This window comes from Saccharomyces cerevisiae, chromosome XVI (assembly GCF_000146045.2).
Source record: "Saccharomyces cerevisiae S288C chromosome XVI, complete sequence".
In the NCBI taxonomy this organism is placed as follows: Eukaryota; Fungi; Ascomycota; class Saccharomycetes; order Saccharomycetales; family Saccharomycetaceae; genus Saccharomyces; species Saccharomyces cerevisiae.
In genome coordinates this window covers 429904-451460 of record NC_001148.4, presented here as the reverse complement: position 1 = coordinate 451460, position 21557 = coordinate 429904, and the positions used below count along the sequence as shown (strand labels likewise).

At 36.4% G+C, this 21557-nt stretch overlaps 7 protein-coding genes and 1 non-coding gene across 8 annotated transcripts, besides 6 other annotated features; 3 read left to right on the top strand and 5 right to left on the bottom strand.

The window, feature by feature from the left end:
- Positions 1-1083: 1083 nt before the first annotated feature.
- Positions 1084-5619, top strand: PDR12 (ATP-binding cassette multidrug transporter PDR12; the record flags this gene model as incomplete). The annotated part of the gene is made up of 1 exon (NM_001183872.1): positions 1084-5619. The coding sequence occupies one exon, from the start codon at positions 1084-1086 to the stop codon at positions 5617-5619; it is 4536 nt and encodes a 1511-aa protein (NP_015267.1).
- Positions 5620-6429: 810 nt separating this feature from the next.
- GRX5 (monothiol glutaredoxin GRX5) lies at positions 6430-6882 on the bottom strand (the record flags this gene model as incomplete). Its single annotated transcript, NM_001183873.1, has 1 exon — positions 6430-6882. The coding sequence occupies one exon, from the start codon at positions 6880-6882 to the stop codon at positions 6430-6432; it is 453 nt and encodes a 150-aa protein (NP_015266.1).
- Positions 6883-8348: 1466 nt separating this feature from the next.
- Positions 8349-8719: a long terminal repeat (Ty4 LTR).
- Positions 8349-14571: a mobile genetic element (YPLCTy4-1; Ty4 element, LTR retrotransposon of the Copia (Pseudoviridae) group; contains co-transcribed genes TYA Gag and TYB Pol, encoding proteins involved in structure and function of virus-like particles, flanked by two direct repeats).
- YPL060C-A (gag-pol fusion protein) lies at positions 8719-14128 on the top strand (the record flags this gene model as incomplete). Its single annotated transcript, NM_001305015.2, is given in 1 exon segment — positions 8719-14128. Coding segments are annotated over 1 exon segment (5409 nt in total).
- Positions 14201-14571: a long terminal repeat (Ty4 LTR).
- A 158-nt stretch (positions 14572-14729) lies between these two features.
- Positions 14730-14867: a long terminal repeat (Ty1 LTR).
- Positions 14868-14873: 6 nt separating this feature from the next.
- Positions 14874-15211: a long terminal repeat (Ty1 LTR).
- Positions 15212-15393: a long terminal repeat (Ty1 LTR).
- Positions 15394-15496: 103 nt separating this feature from the next.
- Positions 15497-15568, top strand: YNCP0007C. Its single transcript has one exon. It is a non-coding gene; the product is annotated as a tRNA-Cys (tRNA).
- Positions 15569-15696: 128 nt separating this feature from the next.
- Positions 15697-16938, bottom strand: MFM1 (Mfm1p; the record flags this gene model as incomplete). The annotated part of the gene is made up of 1 exon (NM_001183874.1): positions 15697-16938. The coding sequence occupies one exon, from the start codon at positions 16936-16938 to the stop codon at positions 15697-15699; it is 1242 nt and encodes a 413-aa protein (NP_015265.1).
- Positions 16939-17370: 432 nt separating this feature from the next.
- Positions 17371-18873, bottom strand: ALD6 (aldehyde dehydrogenase (NADP(+)) ALD6; the record flags this gene model as incomplete). The annotated part of the gene is made up of 1 exon (NM_001183875.1): positions 17371-18873. One exon carries the CDS (start codon positions 18871-18873, stop codon positions 17371-17373), a length of 1503 nt encoding a protein of 500 aa, NP_015264.1.
- A 288-nt stretch (positions 18874-19161) lies between these two features.
- Positions 19162-19566, bottom strand: YPL062W (uncharacterized protein; the record flags this gene model as incomplete). The annotated part of the gene is made up of 1 exon (NM_001348885.1): positions 19162-19566. The coding sequence occupies one exon, from the start codon at positions 19564-19566 to the stop codon at positions 19162-19164; it is 405 nt and encodes a 134-aa protein (NP_001335823.1).
- Positions 19567-20091: 525 nt separating this feature from the next.
- Positions 20092-21522, bottom strand: TIM50 (protein translocase subunit TIM50; the record flags this gene model as incomplete). The annotated part of the gene is made up of 1 exon (NM_001183877.1): positions 20092-21522. One exon carries the CDS (start codon positions 21520-21522, stop codon positions 20092-20094), a length of 1431 nt encoding a protein of 476 aa, NP_015262.1.
- Positions 21523-21557: the final 35 nt, after the last annotated feature.

The following is a 21557-nucleotide window of genomic DNA, read 5'->3' as shown; positions in this document are numbered from 1 at the left end:
CAAAAACTAGGATAACAACCGTGTGTGGGCGCCGCTCCGGTCAATGCGTGCGTGCTTTTGCGCGCGCCTTATGCTCAGAAACATCGCAACGGAGTAAGAATGTTCTCTTTTCCCTATTGCACAGACTAATTTAGAAATGTAATTACTCGACTAGTAGCCGCTCGAAGAGTGCCATTTACTTTTCCGCGTTTCGGTTTCGGCTTTCAATTGTTTAGTTTAGACTTTCAGGCGCCTGACTACGATTTACCTCATCAGGACTTTCGCGCCGAAAATAGACCTTATATTATTCTGACGATAGTGGCCTCTAAACCAAAGATGGATTGTTTACCAGCCGGCAGGACTCTGTTGATTTGTTTCACCTGTGATGGTGGACGGTTCTTAAAATTCAGGCACCTGTTAATAATATAATTGTGCAAATGCGCGCTTTTTTCGCCGCTCACGGTTCCTAACCTGGTCCCTTACCAACCGGTCCCTTGGTCATTTTACCGCATCCATCTCACAGGGTAACCAAAACCCTTCCTCAGGGCAGCTTGGCAATGGTGCATCTTTCTTTTTATGGCTCATCAGACTGACACCCTGCATCCGTTAAGAGCCGATTCGCCGGAATTTCTCGATTTTTTTCCGTAAAGTGTTTGGGATCTGCTACTTTTTCGATCTTTCGGCTATGGCTCATACAAAACATACACTACAGCCGGTTTTTCTTCACTATTCTTTAGCCACGTCCACCGCAGGGATTCGGTATCACATTTTCTCGACGGTTCTTATGATTATTTCTTACCTTTTAGGCAATTCTATCCTGAATGAAATGTTAATCATATAAATATATCAACAAATCCAATTTTATTAACAACCATGGTACAAGGTAGTTCTCTTTTTGGGGTTCTCTTTATCATATAAAGAAAAGACTAAGAACGATAATAGTATAACAATAGGATAATCTGAAAAATAAACGGGAACGTTAAACAGTTTTATTCTTCAATCAATATATTCTTCTGCTTTTTTTCTCTCTGTTTTCCCAGTTACTAATTTTCACTTAAAAAAAAGGTTTACAGATTTATTGTTATTGTTCTTATTAATAAAAAAATGTCTTCGACTGACGAACATATTGAGAAAGACATTTCGTCGAGATCGAACCATGACGATGATTATGCTAATTCGGTACAATCCTACGCTGCCTCCGAAGGCCAAGTTGATAATGAGGATTTGGCAGCCACTTCTCAGCTATCCCGTCACCTTTCAAACATTCTTTCCAATGAAGAAGGTATTGAAAGGTTGGAGTCTATGGCGAGAGTCATTTCACATAAGACAAAGAAGGAAATGGACTCTTTTGAAATTAATGACTTAGATTTTGATTTGCGCTCACTATTACATTATTTGAGGTCTCGTCAATTGGAACAGGGAATTGAACCTGGTGATTCTGGTATTGCCTTTAAAAACCTAACAGCAGTCGGTGTTGATGCCTCTGCTGCATATGGGCCTAGTGTTGAAGAGATGTTTAGAAATATTGCTAGTATACCGGCACATCTCATAAGTAAATTTACCAAGAAATCTGATGTCCCATTAAGGAATATTATTCAAAATTGTACGGGTGTCGTTGAATCTGGTGAAATGTTATTTGTCGTCGGTAGGCCAGGTGCAGGTTGCTCCACTTTCCTAAAGTGTCTATCTGGTGAAACTTCAGAATTAGTTGATGTACAAGGTGAATTCTCCTATGATGGTCTGGACCAAAGCGAAATGATGTCTAAGTATAAAGGTTACGTTATTTACTGTCCCGAGCTTGATTTCCATTTCCCAAAAATTACTGTGAAGGAAACAATCGATTTTGCCCTAAAATGTAAGACTCCTCGTGTTAGAATTGACAAAATGACGAGAAAGCAATACGTTGATAACATCAGAGATATGTGGTGTACCGTTTTTGGTTTAAGACACACATATGCCACCAAAGTCGGTAACGATTTCGTAAGAGGTGTTTCTGGTGGTGAACGTAAGCGTGTTTCCTTGGTTGAAGCTCAGGCAATGAATGCCTCCATCTACTCTTGGGATAACGCCACAAGAGGTTTGGATGCCTCTACTGCTTTAGAGTTTGCCCAAGCCATTAGAACGGCTACAAATATGGTAAACAACTCTGCTATTGTTGCTATTTACCAAGCTGGTGAAAATATTTATGAATTATTTGATAAAACTACTGTTCTATATAACGGTAGACAGATTTACTTCGGTCCTGCTGATAAAGCTGTTGGATATTTCCAAAGAATGGGTTGGGTTAAACCAAACAGAATGACCTCTGCGGAATTTTTAACATCCGTCACGGTCGATTTTGAAAATAGGACATTGGATATTAAACCTGGCTATGAAGATAAAGTTCCAAAATCTAGTTCAGAGTTTGAGGAATACTGGTTGAACTCTGAGGATTATCAGGAACTTTTAAGAACTTATGATGATTATCAAAGTAGACACCCTGTTAATGAAACGAGAGATAGACTGGATGTGGCCAAGAAGCAAAGACTGCAACAAGGCCAAAGAGAAAATTCTCAATATGTTGTCAATTATTGGACACAAGTTTATTATTGTATGATTCGTGGTTTTCAAAGGGTTAAGGGTGATTCAACGTATACTAAGGTCTACTTAAGTTCTTTTTTGATCAAAGCTTTGATTATCGGTTCTATGTTCCACAAAATTGATGACAAAAGTCAATCCACCACGGCAGGTGCTTATTCTCGTGGTGGTATGTTATTCTATGTTTTATTGTTCGCTTCTGTTACTTCCTTGGCCGAAATTGGTAACTCTTTTTCTAGTAGACCTGTTATTGTCAAACACAAATCATATTCCATGTACCATTTGTCTGCGGAATCGTTACAAGAGATTATCACTGAGTTCCCTACTAAATTTGTCGCTATTGTGATACTATGTTTGATTACTTACTGGATTCCATTTATGAAATATGAAGCTGGTGCTTTCTTCCAGTATATTTTATATCTACTGACTGTGCAACAATGTACTTCTTTCATTTTCAAGTTTGTTGCTACTATGAGTAAATCTGGTGTGGATGCCCATGCCGTCGGTGGTTTATGGGTCCTGATGCTTTGTGTTTATGCTGGTTTTGTCTTGCCAATTGGTGAAATGCATCATTGGATTAGATGGCTTCATTTCATTAATCCTTTAACTTATGCTTTTGAAAGTTTAGTTTCCACTGAATTTCACCACAGGGAAATGTTGTGTAGCGCCTTAGTCCCATCTGGTCCTGGTTATGAAGGTATTTCTATTGCTAACCAAGTCTGTGATGCTGCTGGTGCGGTTAAGGGTAACTTGTATGTTAGCGGTGACTCTTACATCTTACACCAATATCATTTCGCATATAAGCATGCTTGGAGAAATTGGGGTGTGAACATTGTGTGGACTTTTGGTTATATTGTGTTCAATGTCATCTTATCAGAATATTTGAAACCTGTTGAGGGAGGAGGTGACTTGCTGTTATATAAGAGAGGTCATATGCCGGAGTTAGGTACCGAAAATGCAGATGCAAGAACCGCTTCCAGAGAGGAAATGATGGAGGCTCTGAATGGTCCAAATGTCGATTTAGAAAAGGTCATTGCAGAAAAGGACGTTTTCACCTGGAACCATCTGGACTACACCATTCCATACGACGGAGCTACAAGAAAATTATTATCGGATGTCTTTGGTTACGTTAAGCCTGGTAAGATGACCGCCTTGATGGGTGAATCCGGTGCTGGTAAAACTACCTTGTTAAATGTTTTAGCACAAAGAATCAATATGGGTGTCATCACTGGTGATATGTTAGTCAATGCCAAGCCCTTGCCTGCTTCTTTCAACAGATCATGTGGTTATGTTGCGCAAGCCGATAATCATATGGCCGAATTATCTGTTAGGGAATCCCTGAGATTTGCAGCCGAGTTAAGACAGCAAAGTTCCGTTCCGTTAGAGGAGAAATATGAATATGTTGAAAAAATTATCACATTGCTAGGTATGCAAAATTACGCTGAAGCCTTAGTTGGTAAGACTGGTAGAGGTTTGAACGTTGAACAGAGAAAGAAGTTATCTATTGGTGTTGAACTGGTTGCTAAACCATCATTATTATTGTTTTTGGATGAGCCTACCTCTGGTCTGGACTCTCAGTCTGCTTGGTCAATTGTTCAATTCATGAGAGCCTTAGCTGATTCTGGTCAATCCATTTTGTGTACGATTCATCAACCCTCTGCTACCTTGTTTGAACAGTTTGACAGATTGTTGTTGTTAAAGAAAGGTGGTAAGATGGTTTACTTTGGTGACATTGGTCCAAATTCTGAAACTTTGTTGAAGTATTTTGAACGTCAATCTGGTATGAAGTGTGGTGTTTCTGAAAATCCAGCTGAATATATTTTGAATTGTATTGGTGCCGGTGCCACTGCTAGTGTTAACTCTGATTGGCACGACTTATGGCTTGCTTCCCCAGAATGTGCCGCTGCAAGGGCTGAAGTTGAAGAATTACATCGTACTTTACCTGGTAGAGCAGTTAATGATGATCCTGAGTTAGCTACAAGATTTGCTGCCAGTTACATGACTCAAATCAAATGTGTTTTACGTAGAACAGCTCTTCAATTTTGGAGATCGCCTGTCTATATCAGGGCCAAATTCTTTGAATGTGTCGCATGTGCTTTGTTCGTCGGTTTATCATATGTTGGTGTAAATCACTCTGTTGGTGGTGCCATTGAGGCCTTTTCGTCTATTTTCATGCTATTATTGATTGCTCTGGCTATGATCAATCAACTGCACGTCTTCGCTTATGATAGTAGGGAATTATATGAGGTTAGAGAAGCCGCTTCTAACACTTTCCATTGGAGTGTCTTGTTATTATGTCATGCTGCTGTTGAAAACTTTTGGTCCACACTTTGTCAGTTTATGTGTTTCATTTGCTACTACTGGCCAGCTCAATTCAGTGGACGTGCATCTCATGCAGGTTTCTTCTTCTTCTTCTATGTTTTAATTTTCCCATTATATTTTGTCACATATGGTCTATGGATCCTGTACATGTCTCCTGATGTTCCCTCAGCTTCTATGATTAATTCCAATTTGTTTGCTGCTATGTTACTGTTCTGTGGTATTTTACAACCAAGAGAGAAAATGCCTGCCTTCTGGAGAAGATTGATGTATAATGTATCACCATTTACCTACGTGGTTCAAGCTTTGGTTACACCATTAGTTCACAATAAAAAGGTCGTTTGTAATCCTCATGAATACAACATCATGGACCCACCAAGCGGAAAAACTTGTGGTGAGTTTTTATCTACCTATATGGACAATAATACCGGTTATTTGGTAAATCCAACTGCCACCGAAAACTGTCAATATTGCCCATACACTGTTCAAGATCAAGTTGTGGCTAAATACAATGTCAAATGGGATCACAGATGGAGAAACTTTGGTTTCATGTGGGCTTATATTTGCTTCAATATTGCCGCTATGTTGATTTGTTACTATGTTGTAAGAGTTAAGGTGTGGTCTTTGAAGTCTGTTTTGAATTTCAAGAAATGGTTTAATGGGCCAAGAAAGGAAAGACATGAAAAAGATACCAACATTTTCCAAACAGTTCCAGGTGACGAAAATAAAATCACGAAGAAATAAACAAGCAAGCAAATATATTTGTATTTCGTGGTTTAACACACAATTTTTATTTTCAATTTTTTTTCACAAATTTTGGCGTCCTTTAACATCATTTTTTTAATTTTACATTTGATTTTACTTTCTATTATTATTTTCCGAAAATTTCACACTAATGTTTTATGTATAGAATCAATATAATTATTTAATATATTAATTATTAATACCATTTAAAAGAAAAGAATTTCATTTCTATCCCACTCGTGAGTAATGGCTTAAAGGCACAATTGTGTGTTCATTATATCCCTATCACCTTCAAAAGGAAGTTTGATCCTTTGACTAACATATTTGAAAGCTTCGCAGGGCAATAAAATTGAGCTCGCCTATTATCTTCCAATCCTTTTACGTTAAAAAAAATGGGGGAAAAGCAAACTGGTAACAGTACGGAATCTATCGAAAATCAAGAGAGTAACAAAGACAACCCCAACAAATGTCTGTCGCGTCTTTCGCACGTTGAATCAGAACGAAGATATGGCTTCTGTCATTCTAAAACTAACGTTTTTTGATTCAAGTCTATGCGGGGAATATTAAATATATTCATAATTCTCACTTCTTTGTTTTATAACGTCAATTCATTTGGCAAAGCAAAGAGAGGGGTTTGTAAGTAGAGAATCTGTTATTTACAAGTCTAAAGGCATGAGAATACATTACAAATCTTTAAAAAAATAGCAAATGTACATGCATATATAAATATGGATCGTAAAGGCCTATTATGCACACGAGTATTAAAGTGTTCGGCCACCAGTTCCTATTTTGCTTCCAGTGGTAACAAAATCAACGATCTTTGGTTTCTTCTTCTTCTTCAGGTACCAATGCCTGTGCCTCTTCTAGCAAATCGGCCAATTCACCAGAGCGTGCCATACTTGTAATAACATCACATCCACCAATGAATTCTTTGTTTACATATAACTGTGGAATAGTTGGCCATTCTGAAAACTCTTTGATACCTTCACGTAGCTCTGGGTCTTCTAAAACATTATAAGCCGCAAATTTGGCCGGGTCAACGCCTTGATTTCCTAATAATCCAATGGTTGCTCTTGAAAATCCACACTTGGGAAATTCAGGAGTACCTTTCATGAAAAGAACCACTGGAGCCGATTCGATGGCATCTTCAATAGCTTTTCTTATCTCTGTGCTCAAATACATCCGATTTTGGTAACGAAGAAGAGTCTTAGCCCGGAGGATGGGGGAAAATGACCTTATGGGATTGAATTTTGGGAGAAACATTGTCTGATTTCCTCAAATTTTTGCTAAAGTCAAAAAGTAAACAGATACCTTTGTGGCCTTGATATATGTGAAAAGAGTAATACAACTTCTTGTCCCTTTGGGACTAGAACGCATTTGTCATCAATACTTTATACCTTTACTTCCTAGAAGTGATTTATTTTGGTCGGGTAACGTTTTTCCAATAAGCTCAGATCAGTGCCAAATACCGGTTTAGACTCTTTACGGCACTAGTTATGCTTTATTGAATAAATTAAGCTCTGTATACTAAATTTAGAATCTCATGATTCCGTATGTAGTAAATTAACAGTTTGTACTATATTATAAAGAAGAATGAATGCATTGAACTTTTTGATCACAAGAAAAGTTGGCGTAGCAATACAACATACCTACTGTTCTCTCTTTGTTCGTGGTACCTTAATTAGTATTGTCGTAAGAAAATCTAAATGTCTTCTTTGGGCTAACTTATGATTTGCATACTTCTACAGTCGTCATAATGGACACCTTGTAATAAAAAGTGATGTGGTTCTCATCTGTTATAATAAATGGCTATGTGCGGCATTCGATGTCGTTTGAGATATTGACTACTAATGTATATTGAGATAAATCTGGCTGTTACCACAATTTGTCATTAGGTAGAAACGATAGCGCATGCTTAAAATAATTATGGATAGAAAACAGCAGTCGCGCTGTATGTAGAAAATATAAAACACATAAGTGATTCAGATCAGAACCCTCCTAAATCCCTAAAATATAGAAGTTCATTACATGGCAGTGATATATTAGAGGTTACCATCCTTTCTTAATATTGATAAGGCTACTAAATTAAGTGTTACTGGAACCTAGTTTCGCTTAATTCCTTTAGCTTTTGCATTCTATTTTTTCTTTTAATCAATCACTAATGAAGAAGCCTTAAGTCAGATAATGCCGTATCTAAGTATTCCTTTTGTAATAGCTCAATTTGTTAAAATACTCGTTCTCCTTGTGTTCTAGTGCATCAATTATCCATAATAATAAGCATATACTCGTACTGAATTATTCAATGGCCTAAATGGCAAGCACTAGCTTGCTCGAAGTTACTAACTGAACTATAAAACATTTTACTCTTTCAATTACTTTTAATTGAATCTTAAGCAGAATCAAAACTGCTTATGACTGCCATATGCTCAATGCGATGGCTCATATTTTCCATTTACATGAACCCCAGTTTATGTTCAAGTAGTATATGTTCTTAATTCAACGCAAACTGCTGATTTCACCATTGAATATTGTTTATATATGATATATACCGTCAAATTACTTCACGACAGTGTGAACTGTGATAAATCACTTGTTCCAACAAAATCCAGTACATTGGGTATTCGATCGCAGGCAATTATATTAATCGGGTATGCTAATATGGATTAGAGCCGTAGAAGCAGAACAAGGAGAATTACTTAATATTTGAAGTTCATTTAATATTCTTTGATTGTTGGAACGAGAGTAATTAATAGTGACATGAGTTGCTATGGTAACAATCTAATGCTTACATCGTATATTAATGTACAACTCGTATACGTTTAAGTGTGATTGCGCCTATTGCAGAAGGAATGTTAAACGAGAAGCTCAGACAATACTGAAGCTGTGTTAAAGACCTATTAGTTGAACATGATATGGTAGGTACATATATGAGGAATATGAGTCGTCACATCAATGTATAGTAACTACCGGAACCACTATTATATTGGTCATGATTAATATGACCAATCGGCGTGTGTTTTATATACCTCTCTTATTTAGTATAAGAAGATCAGTACTCACTTCTTCATTAATACTAATTTTTTACCTCTAATTATCAACATGGCGACCCCAGTGAGGGATGAAACAAGAAATGTTATTGACGACAACATTTCTGCGCGGATTCAATCGAAAGTCAAAACAAATGATACTGTCAGACAGACGCCATCATCATTAAGAAAAGTTTCTATTAAAGATGAACAGGTGAAACAATATCAAAGAAACTTAAATAGGTTTAAAACCATACTAAATGGTTTAAAGGCAGAAGAGGAAAAACTTTCTGAGACTGATGATATTCAGATGCTAGCTGAAAAATTATTAAAACTCGGAGAAACCATTGACAAGGTTGAGAATAGGATTGTGGATCTAGTTGAAAAGATACAATTATTGGAAACAAACGAGAACAATAATATATTACATGAACATATAGATGCTACAGGGACTTACTATTTATTCGATACGTTAACTTCAACCAACAAAAGATTCTACCCTAAGGATTGTGTTTTTGATTATAGGACTAATAATGTCGAGAACATTCCTATTCTCTTAAACAATTTTAAAAAATTCATCAAGAAATATCAATTTGATGATGTCTTTGAAAATGATATCATAGAAATCGATCCTCGTGAAAATGAAATCTTGTGCAAGATAATCAAAGAAGGACTCGGTGAAAGTTTAGATATCATGAACACAAATACAACTGACATTTTTAGGATAATCGATGGTTTAAAAAACAAATATAGAAGTTTACATGGTAGAGATGTCAGAATTAGAGCCTGGGAAAAGGTTTTGGTTGATACAACATGTAGAAATTCCGCATTGTTAATGAATAAACTTCAAAAGTTGGTACTAATGGAAAAATGGATTTTTTCTAAATGCTGCCAAGATTGTCCTAATCTAAAGGATTACCTACAAGAAGCTATCATGGGAACCTTACATGAATCCTTAAGAAATTCTGTGAAACAACGTTTGTACAACATTCCACATAACGTAGGAATTAATCACGAAGAATTTCTAATCAATACTGTTATTGAAACAGTAATTGATTTGAGCCCAATTGCAGACGATCAAATAGAAAATAGCTGCATGTATTGCAAATCTGTTTTCCATTGCTCAATTAACTGCAAAAAGAAACCAAATAGGGAACTTAGGCCTGACTCGACCAATTTCTCAAAAACCTATTATCTACAAGGTGCACAGAGACAACAACAACTTAAGTCCAGTGCAAAAGAACAAAAGTCTTGGAACAAGACACAAAAAAAGTCAAACAAAGTGTACAACAGCAAAAAACTGGTAATTATTGATACCGGTTCCGGCGTAAACATTACCAATGACAAAACCTTACTGCATAATTACGAAGACAGTAATCGCAGTACACGATTTTTTGGTATTGGGAAAAACAGTTCAGTGTCTGTTAAAGGGTATGGCTATATAAAAATCAAGAATGGTCACAACAATACTGACAATAAGTGTTTATTGACTTACTATGTACCGGAAGAAGAATCCACTATAATCAGCTGTTATGACTTAGCCAAGAAAACCAAAATGGTTTTAAGTCGAAAATATACCAGATTGGGAAACAAAATCATAAAAATTAAAACCAAGATAGTTAATGGTGTCATTCACGTAAAAATGAACGAGTTAATTGAACGTCCTTCCGATGATTCAAAAATAAATGCAATAAAACCTACTTCTTCTCCTGGATTTAAACTAAATAAAAGGTCTATTACCTTGGAAGATGCTCATAAAAGAATGGGCCATACAGGAATTCAACAAATTGAAAATTCCATAAAACATAATCATTATGAAGAATCCCTTGACTTAATCAAAGAACCAAATGAATTTTGGTGTCAAACCTGTAAAATCTCTAAAGCCACGAAAAGAAATCATTATACCGGGTCTATGAATAATCATAGTACTGATCATGAACCAGGATCATCATGGTGCATGGATATATTTGGCCCTGTATCAAGTTCAAACGCGGACACTAAAAGGTACATGCTTATTATGGTGGATAACAACACGAGATATTGCATGACCTCCACACACTTCAATAAGAATGCTGAAACTATTTTAGCTCAAATCAGAAAGAATATTCAGTACGTGGAAACACAATTTGACAGGAAAGTCAGAGAAATTAATTCAGACAGAGGTACTGAATTCACAAATGATCAGATAGAAGAATATTTTATTTCAAAAGGAATACATCACATACTTACTTCTACACAAGATCATGCTGCTAATGGAAGAGCAGAAAGATACATCAGAACAATAGTAACTGATGCAACAACACTCCTAAGACAAAGTAACTTAAGAGTAAAATTTTGGGAATACGCAGTAACTTCTGCTACCAATATAAGAAATTGCCTGGAACACAAAAGTACAGGTAAACTACCATTGAAGGCAATCTCACGTCAACCTGTTACAGTGAGATTAATGTCATTCTTACCATTTGGCGAAAAAGGAATAATTTGGAATCATAATCACAAAAAATTGAAACCATCTGGACTTCCTTCTATAATTCTATGCAAAGATCCAAATAGTTATGGATACAAATTCTTTATACCATCCAAAAATAAAATTGTCACATCTGATAATTATACAATTCCCAACTATACGATGGACGGTAGAGTAAGAAATACTCAGAATATTTACAAGAGTCATCAATTCAGTTCACATAATGATAATGAAGAAGATCAAATCGAAACGGTCACAAACTTATGTGAAGCTTTGGAAAACTACGAAGATGATAATAAACCAATTACTCGCCTGGAAGATTTGTTCACAGAGGAAGAGTTATCTCAAATAGACTCAAACGCAAAATACCCATCTCCTAGTAATAACCTAGAAGGGGACTTGGATTACGTATTTTCTGATGTTGAGGAATCTGGAGATTATGACGTTGAATCTGAACTTTCAACGACAAATACTTCAATCTCAACTGATAAAAACAAAATTTTGTCAAACAAGGATTTTAATTCAGAACTTGCATCGACTGAAATATCCATCAGTGAAATCGATAAGAAAGGATTAATAAATACAAGTCATATTGATGAAGATAAGTATGATGAAAAAGTCCACAGAATTCCATCGATTATACAAGAGAAACTGGTAGGAAGTAAAAATACTATTAAAATCAATGACGAAAACAGAATCTCCGACAGAATTCGTAGTAAAAATATTGGGAGTATCTTAAACACTGGACTCAGTAGATGTGTAGATATCACCGATGAATCTATTACTAACAAAGATGAGTCAATGCACAACGCAAAACCCGAACTAATTCAGGAGCAGTTCAATAAAACAAATCATGAAACTTCGTTTCCTAAAGAAGGGAGCATTGGAACAAAATGTAAAATTCCGAAATACAGACAATGAGATTTCTTTAAAAACAGGCGATACGAGTTTACCAATAAAAACTTTAGAAAGCATTAACAATCACCATAGTAATGATTATTCCACAAACAAAGTTGAAAAGTTTGAGAAGGAAAATCATCATCCGCCCCCGATTGAGGACATTGTGGATATGAGTGATCAAACTGATATGGAATCAAACTGTCAGGATGGTAATAACTTAAAAGAATTAAAAGTCACCGATAAAAATGTACCAACTGACAATGGAACAAATGTGTCACCAAGGTTGGAACAAAATATTGAAGCATCTGGATCACCAGTACAAACAGTTAATAAAAGTGCCTTCTTAAACAAAGAATTCAGTTCTTTGAACATGAAAAGAAAACGGAAAAGACACGATAAAAACAATAGTCTAACAAGCTATGAATTAGAAAGAGATAAGAAGCGTTCAAAAAGGAATCGAGTGAAATTAATTCCAGATAATATGGAAACAGTTTCAGCACAAAAAATTAGAGCCATATATTATAATGAAGCTATTTCAAAAAATCCTGACCTCAAAGAAAAACATGAATACAAACAGGCATATCATAAAGAATTACAGAATTTAAAAGATATGAAGGTATTTGATGTCGATGTGAAGTACAGTAGATCAGAAATCCCTGATAATTTAATAGTACCCACCAACACGATATTCACAAAGAAAAGAAATGGGATTTATAAGGCTAGGATAGTCTGCAGAGGTGATACTCAGTCACCAGACACTTACAGTGTAATAACTACAGAATCTTTAAATCACAATCATATTAAGATATTCTTAATGATTGCAAACAACAGAAATATGTTTATGAAGACCCTGGATATCAATCATGCATTCCTATATGCTAAATTGGAAGAAGAAATATACATCCCACATCCGCATGATAGGAGATGTGTAGTCAAGCTAAATAAGGCGTTATATGGTCTAAAACAGAGTCCTAAAGAATGGAATGATCATCTAAGACAATACTTGAATGGAATTGGACTGAAAGATAACTCTTATACTCCGGGATTATACCAAACCGAGGATAAAAATCTAATGATTGCAGTCTATGTTGATGACTGCGTAATTGCGGCAAGCAATGAACAGAGATTGGATGAATTCATAAACAAATTGAAAAGTAATTTTGAACTGAAAATTACAGGAACATTAATAGATGATGTACTCGATACAGATATATTAGGAATGGATCTAGTATACAACAAAAGACTTGGTACTATCGATTTAACATTAAAATCATTCATAAATAGAATGGATAAAAAATACAACGAGGAATTGAAAAAGATTAGAAAAAGTTCAATTCCGCATATGTCAACTTATAAAATAGATCCTAAGAAAGACGTACTGCAAATGTCAGAAGAAGAGTTTAGACAAGGTGTTCTAAAGCTACAACAATTACTAGGTGAACTAAACTATGTCAGACACAAATGCAGATACGACATTAATTTTGCTGTTAAGAAAGTGGCTAGACTAGTAAATTACCCACATGAAAGAGTCTTTTATATGATTTACAAAATAATCCAGTACTTGGTTCGGTATAAAGATATTGGAATACACTATGACCGAGACTGTAATAAAGACAAGAAGGTTATTGCTATAACTGATGCATCAGTTGGATCAGAATATGATGCTCAATCAAGGATTGGAGTTATATTATGGTACGGTATGAATATTTTTAATGTTTATTCTAACAAGAGCACAAACAGATGTGTATCATCAACAGAAGCAGAGCTTCATGCCATTTATGAAGGCTATGCAGACTCAGAAACGTTGAAGGTAACATTAAAGGAGCTAGGAGAAGGAGACAATAATGACATTGTCATGATCACTGACTCAAAGCCAGCCATTCAAGGATTAAATCGCAGCTATCAACAACCAAAAGAGAAATTCACTTGGATAAAAACTGAAATAATAAAAGAAAAAATTAAAGAGAAGAGTATAAAACTGTTAAAAATTACCGGCAAAGGTAATATTGCTGATTTACTAACAAAACCAGTATCAGCATCTGATTTTAAAAGATTTATACAAGTATTAAAAAATAAAATAACATCACAGGATATTTTGGCCTCAACAGACTATTGATAATTAATTAATGAAGTTCTAAACACACAATGAATATCTGTTGAAGTACAATAATATATCTTTAAGGGAGCATGTTGGAACGAGAGTAATTAATAGTGACATGAGTTGCTATGGTAACAATCTAATGCTTACATCGTATATTAATGTACAACTCGTATACGTTTAAGTGTGATTGCGCCTATTGCAGAAGGAATGTTAAACGAGAAGCTCAGACAATACTGAAGCTGTGTTAAAGACCTATTAGTTGAACATGATATGGTAGGTACATATATGAGGAATATGAGTCGTCACATCAATGTATAGTAACTACCGGAACCACTATTATATTGGTCATGATTAATATGACCAATCGGCGTGTGTTTTATATACCTCTCTTATTTAGTATAAGAAGATCAGTACTCACTTCTTCATTAATACTAATTTTTTACCTCTAATTATCAACATTGATAATAAATTTGCTCATGTCATGGCCCACAAGTTTTTATCCCACAATGAAACATTTTATTATAGCTAAATACGTCATTCTAAACTTAAGAAACCATCTCTATGTGTGAAACGCATGAATTATATAAAATAACTACTGAAATATCTTTGTTACTGATGAGAAATAGATGAATCGTAGATAACTGTGAGGATTCCGTTGTTGTTAAAGACTATAATATCAGGTATACAGAAAATGTTAGAAGTTCTCTTCGAGAATATAGAAATCGACAAAAGGGGTCGGCAGTTTTACATAAATAATTTATGGAATAAATTCAACTATCGTCTATCAACTAGTAGTCATACTACCAGTATATTATCACATACAGTGTAAGAAGATAACATAAGGGATGAGAAACTGTCATCGAAGTTCGAGTAAGTTGAAATTCAACGATTAATGCAACGATTGATAATATAGCAGGATAATGAAACATATAAAACGGAAGGAGGAATAATAGTAATATTATTTGTAGAAAAATCGATTCCCCTTTGAAAATTTCTATATCCTCGAGGAGAACTTCTAGTATATTCTATATACCTAATATTATTGCCTTTATCAACAATTAAATCTCAACAATTATCTCAAAATTCATCAATTTCTCAATGATATCATTTTTTCTTCCTTCTTTTTATACTTTGTGATTCATTATCCTATTATATAATCAATCCTTTCATTTCACTTTCATTAAACTTGATGACTGTTTCTCAATCCTTATCTCATCTTCTTACACCGTATATGATAATATACTGCTAATATTTCTAGTAGTCAGCATGATATTTGATTTTCACCAATCAACCACAAGTCCTGACAGGAAGTTATTATTTAACCACATTACTGTTGCGTGGATAAGTGTTATTATTCTATTGCCTTAAAACTATACAACAAAAGCTCGTATGGCGCAGTGGTAGCGCAGCAGATTGCAAATCTGTTGGTCCTTAGTTCGATCCTGAGTGCGAGCTTTCTTTTTTTCCAAAGAATTTTAATTATATACGTTCGCCTGTACGGCTTTTTATATACTTAAAAAAGTGAAAGTTGTTCTTATTCATTTGAATGCGTATTAAAAAGATTGATTGACTCTTCGTGATAACTATTTCTTCAACAGTTCGTGAACGGAATCTGTTTTTATTTTACTCAATAATGTCATACGTTGTAATTTATGCAAATGTCTGATTCCCTTCGCATAGAGCCAAACAGTAGATATTAACCCCAAAATGGTGACAGTTAAATACGCATAATTACTTTCTTCTATGAAACTTTCCAGATTCATACCATAGATAGAACCCAGGAATAGAGCGCCTCCCAACGAAAGCATTCCTATGGCGTATCTTATCCCTAACAGCATTAATTCGTTTCTGTTAGAATCTAGGATTATATTGATGATTTCTTCTGTGGTTTTCACGTCAGATATGGCGCTTTCGCTTTTCTGAACTATTTCATCGACATAGTTATGATATGTTTCCAGAAGCATTTCAATTTCAGTATGATCATCTTGAACTCTAATTTTTCCAGCCTTTTTGTCGGTTAAGTACATATCACAAAGCATATCGTCTTGCTCTAGCAAGTCATCCAGCATATCTTTAACTAGAACAGCCTTTTTATTGAAGCTGCTCAATTTTTTGTTTTGACCCAGTAAGAACCTTAATTTATCTCTTGTTATACTAAATTCTAGATCTTGAAGCACCCCCTTGCATATGGTTAGCAACACCTTCATTTCACTGGTAAGGTTAGATAATGCCGAAATGAAGATCGTTTCTAAAGCTCTGAATTCATAAGGAAGTGGATCGCTATTTAGCTCGCTTGTTTCTTGATTTTTTAGTCTCAATTTCATATCGTTAATAAAATCCTTGTGAGCTTCTGAGTTTAAAGTTATTCCACTGCCGGCTGAATCGAAGATAATAACCATATCAGGCTTAATTAGGGCTTTCACAGTAAGTAAACTGATTAGTATGGAATTTTCTCGCACGAGCAAACTAGGGACTAAGTCATTCTTCCTTGATTTTTCAATTTTACGTAGATCTCTGGGCAACAAGCCATGTTTTGATACTAGATCCTCACGTTTTATCTCTACTAATGGTGATTTGGCTCGTCCAGTTGAGTCTAGCAAAGTACATCGTATTGTCCCTGATCCATACCCATAGAGCATGTTGTTTCTTTGGATCAAGTTTTTCTGTAGTAGCATTGCAGCGGTATTGTCAGGGTCCACCTTAGGCATTTGCCTAGAGAAATCAAAAGAAGAAAGTGATGAACCAAAAAGCCTTACTGTTCGAAGAAGGATGTTATTATATGATCTCTGATGGCGAAATGGCAGTACTCGGGGGAATGCTCTCATGTGTACCTTTTGATTGGAATTGGTTCGCAGTGTTTATGTTATATTAGCTCAATGTGCTCCCTGTATTTTATATATGAAACAAGTCTTTGTATTGCTATTTTTTTCAAACCTTTTTCTCAACTCTAAAAGCGGTCCACGTTAGTTTTCTTTGGATATAGCAGTTGTTGTACACTAGCTTAAGATGTAAAATTCAATTCAATATGATTTTGTGTGGGATGTTTTAAAGAAGGCACAAGCCTGTTCTCTCTTTTTCTCTTTTTTCATGGATTGTATCGCTTAAAAGGGAGAAATGAAGTAAACGATTCTTTTTGTAAAAATATAAAACCAAATTTTTTAATTTATATGTATACATATTTATTTATGACGTAAGACCAAGTAAGTTTATATGAAAGTATTTTGTGTATATGACGGAAAGAAATGCAGGTTGGTACATTACAACTTAATTCTGACAGCTTTTACTTCAGTGTATGCATGGTAGACTTCTTCACCCATTTCTCTACCGTAACCAGATTGCTTAACACCACCGAATGGAACTCTGGAGTCAAAATCGTTGTATGTGTTGATCCAGACGGTACCGGCCTTCAACATCTTGGCCACCTTCAAACCTGTGCTCAAAGATTCTGTTTCGATACCAGAACCTAGACCGAATTCAGAGCTGTTAGCCATTTCGACACCTTCTTCTAAAGTCTTGAACTTTGCGACAGTGACAACTGGTCCAAAAATTTCTTCCTTAACAATTCTCATGTCTTCATTAACATCGTAGAAAACGGTTGGTCTGATGAAGTAACCCTTGTCACCAACTTTTTCGCCACCAGTTAAGATCTTGGCGCCTTCTTTCTTACCGATATCGATGTAGTTCATAATTGTGTCGAATTGTTGACGGTTAGTGATAGCACCTTGGAAGTTAGCCTTGTCAAATGGATTACCAACTTTGATTTCGGTTTCCAAGTAAGCCTTGAAAGCAGCCAATAGTTCGTCGTAAATACCTTCTTGAACGTAAATTCTAGAACCAGAGGAACAAATTTGACCAGCGTTCTTGAAAATACCGTTTACTAGATTTGGTAAAGTCTTCTTAATGTTAGCATCGTCAAAGACCAAATGGGCGGACTTACCACCTAGTTCCAAAGTGATTTTCTTCAAGTTAGATTCAGAAGAGTCGACAGCAACACTCTTACCGACTTCTGTAGAACCGGTAAAAGCCAGCTTTCTGATTCTTGGGTCGTTGGTCAAAGCAGCACCAACAGTTCTACCAGGACCTGGAACGATGTTGACGACACCAGCTGGAATACCAACCTTCTTACATAAAGAAGCAAAGTATAGGGCATTTAAAGGTGTGACAGCAGCGGGTTTCAAGATACAGACGTTACCCATGGCCAATGCTGGGGCGATCTTCCAAGCCAACATCATTATTGGAAAGTTCCATGGAATAATTTGACCACAGACACCGATTGGCTCTAAGGTGGTGAAGTTCATGTAGCCGTCACCGGTGTTGATTGTTCTACCGTTGACTTTGTCGGCATAGGCAGCAGCATCTCTTAGACAGTTGATTGCAATGGTAACATCCCCACGGGCTAAGGCCAAAGTTTTACCATTGTCCAAAGCTTCAATGGAAGAAACCAAGTCAATTTGGCTTTCCAATTCGTCAGCCAACTTACTTAGTAGACGGCCTCTTTCTCTTGGGTCTTGGGTAGCCCATTCAGTGTCGTGGAAAGCACGGTCGGCACATTCGATAGCATATTCAACATCTTCAGTGGTGGCAGAAGAGACCTCACAAACGGTGTTTTCAGTGGAAGGATCTTCGACGGGATAGGTCTTACCGTCTTGAGCTTTCATAAACTTGTTGTTAATGAATAGACCGGTTGGTTGCTCGTATGTCAAACCATTTGGAAGTGTGATCTTGACTGGTTCAGCAGTGTCAAAGTGTAGCTTAGTCATTGTATTCTGATAGTATGTGTTTGTGTATGTTAAAGATGTTTCTTGATGTTTTTTCTTCTATAAAACAAGAGAAGTAAAAGACTGAACACTTCGAATTGAATATTACCAAACTTCTTATTACATTTATATATGATATCAAGAACTTGTTAAACACGCCAGGCTTGACCTCGAACGGTGTTTTGATGTGTTACTCAACCGTTAAATCGCTGTTTGAGCTGACTAACAAGGTTGCTTGTCTTGAATCCCCCTCACCCCGAATTTATTACGAATTTGCCCACATGGTCGGTGCTATATCGCATTCGTTGCACTCACCGTTCCCAAGAGGAGATCAATGTTACATACGTTCCCGATGCCCAAAACGGTAAAGTTAAAGCGATATAGAAGCTGGATGCATATCTTTTTACACGTCCGCGGCGCGCCCACCCTCTTTTTTCTTTCTGGTTCCTTTTCGGTCGTTTTTCTTTTGTCGGCTGCCTTATTCCCGTGGGGATGAGGCGAGCGCCGTTTCGGCTTGGATACGCCATATGCAACAATGACGTCTCGGTGCTGGCCATGCCCCTCATTTATGTCGAAAAACAGGCCACTGCCCCTCTTTTCTGCGGCCCGGGCAAGAGGAGACCTCATCAGCCACGGCGACGTGCTGGTTGCTTCTACAATGGTATCTTCACCTTTTACATAATCCAATTCTATCATGCCCTTACGTGAGGGGCAGTGTCGTATGTGACGGCAGTTCCTGACCTGATAGTGTGTCTATTTGTCTGTTAGCGTCCGCGGAAAGTTGTGAGTACGGTTTTTAGTTTAGTTTCCACCCGGGATTATACTTTTGGCTACCCTGACTGGAAGGCGGCGGCCTTATATTCGAATGAACATGCCAGGCATTGTACGAATTGAAACTTTTTTCGTATGACGTTACGAATAATTCCATTCGGCCTAAATATTCTTTTTTTTTGGATTTTTATGCTAGTGAAGGAATATGAGATATGCAAAGCGCATCAGATCATTAGGTGTGTCTACATCGTTAAAATTTAACATAGAAAAAATAAATAGGCGTGTTTGTACGTAGTATGGTGATGTTAGGAGGTGCAGTGGTAGTAAGTTAGCAATATACATAAGTTTTATTCACATGACAGTAACAAAATGAGGGTGTGGGGAGTGTACAGGTACATTTACATACACACATAGATACGTAGATACATGAGAAGAGGGTTTACATGAAAATTATTTGGATTCAGCAATCTTCTTCTTTTTCTTTTCCTCTTCAAATAAGGCGTCTACCTCCTTCTGCTTCTCCAATTGTATTTTCATTTGTTCTTCTGGCGAAGGCAAGTTACCTTCAACATAGTCTTTCAGCGTAAATGTTTGCCCGCCCATTTGCTCCTGCTGTATTCTAATTTTTTCCTTTTCTTCCTCAATCATCTTCATGAACATTAAATAGTTCTTTTGTCCTTCTTCATGAATCAAATCGAGCGGGAACTTGGTGCTGCCGCCCAGGGAATTTCCGAGACCTAGTGCCGTCATTGCCCAGTTGCCACCAGATTTATGATCTCCGTAAAATTTATCCTTCAATTTTTTCACACGATGATCAAATTCTTCTGCTAGGTTCTTCTTGTCTTCAAAGCTGTTCAAGATTGGTCTAACATCCTTGGTTTGTTGAGTGGCAAGGTACTCCAAAAATGGAATCAATCTTACTAATTTGTCATCAGCTTCACCATTCCATGGCTCCATTGGAATAGCATTTTCAGGTTGCAATTTGTAACTGTTAGGGTCAGTGTCAATAATGATTACTTTACTCAAATCTCTATTCAATTTTGACAGATCCTTAATGTGCACACCGTCTTTGTAAACACAGTGTTCCTTGAACAAATTATAAGATACGAATGCATGGATTGGATCTAATTTTTCAGCGATTTTGTCAGAGTACATCATATAGTTGGATGAAAACAAAACAATTTCGTAATACTGCGATAGGTAACCCAAGAAGTAGTCAGCACCAGGTCTTTTGGCCGTTCTCCAACCATGCTTTTGAGACCACTCAGAATGAACCAAAAAATCTTCCAATGTGATAACAAGAGTTAATGGCCTTTGGTACGGTGGTGGTGGTGGTGGAGGTAGTAAATCAGGGAAAGGTGGCTCTTGGAAGTAGGTGAACATTGAGTTGAACCTGGCCTTGAATCTTTTATACATAAGTGATAAAGTGTAGCCATTATCGATGTCTTTCTTCAATTCTTCAGACTCTTGAGGCTCCCAATCCCTTGCCATGTAGATTGCAGTACCTGTCAACGCAGACAACGAAAAAATGTAAAACCAGTTAGCATACTTTTCTCTTTTAATATCTGTAGAAGTTTGTCTTTTTCTTCTAGATTTTTCACTTTTGGAAGAAGGTTCATTCTTGTCCTCTCCTCCTTCTCCTGATGTTTCCTCGTTTTTGCCTTGGCCCTTCTCATCGACGTCAACACCGGCCTTGAACAGCATATCATCTGTAAGAATGGATTTAGGCTTGTCGTCTTTTGTTTCTTTTTGTAAAAAACTTGAATAACTTGTTAAAAGTCTTCTGGATGCTTGAACCGATGTTAAGGTGTTGGCGGCAGATGGCACAACCCTAAGAGCCCTTGAATTTAGTCTCACCGAATTTCTTAAAATGGACAGCATTGCAAGCGGGTGATTTTTGGAAGTTTATTCTAGCT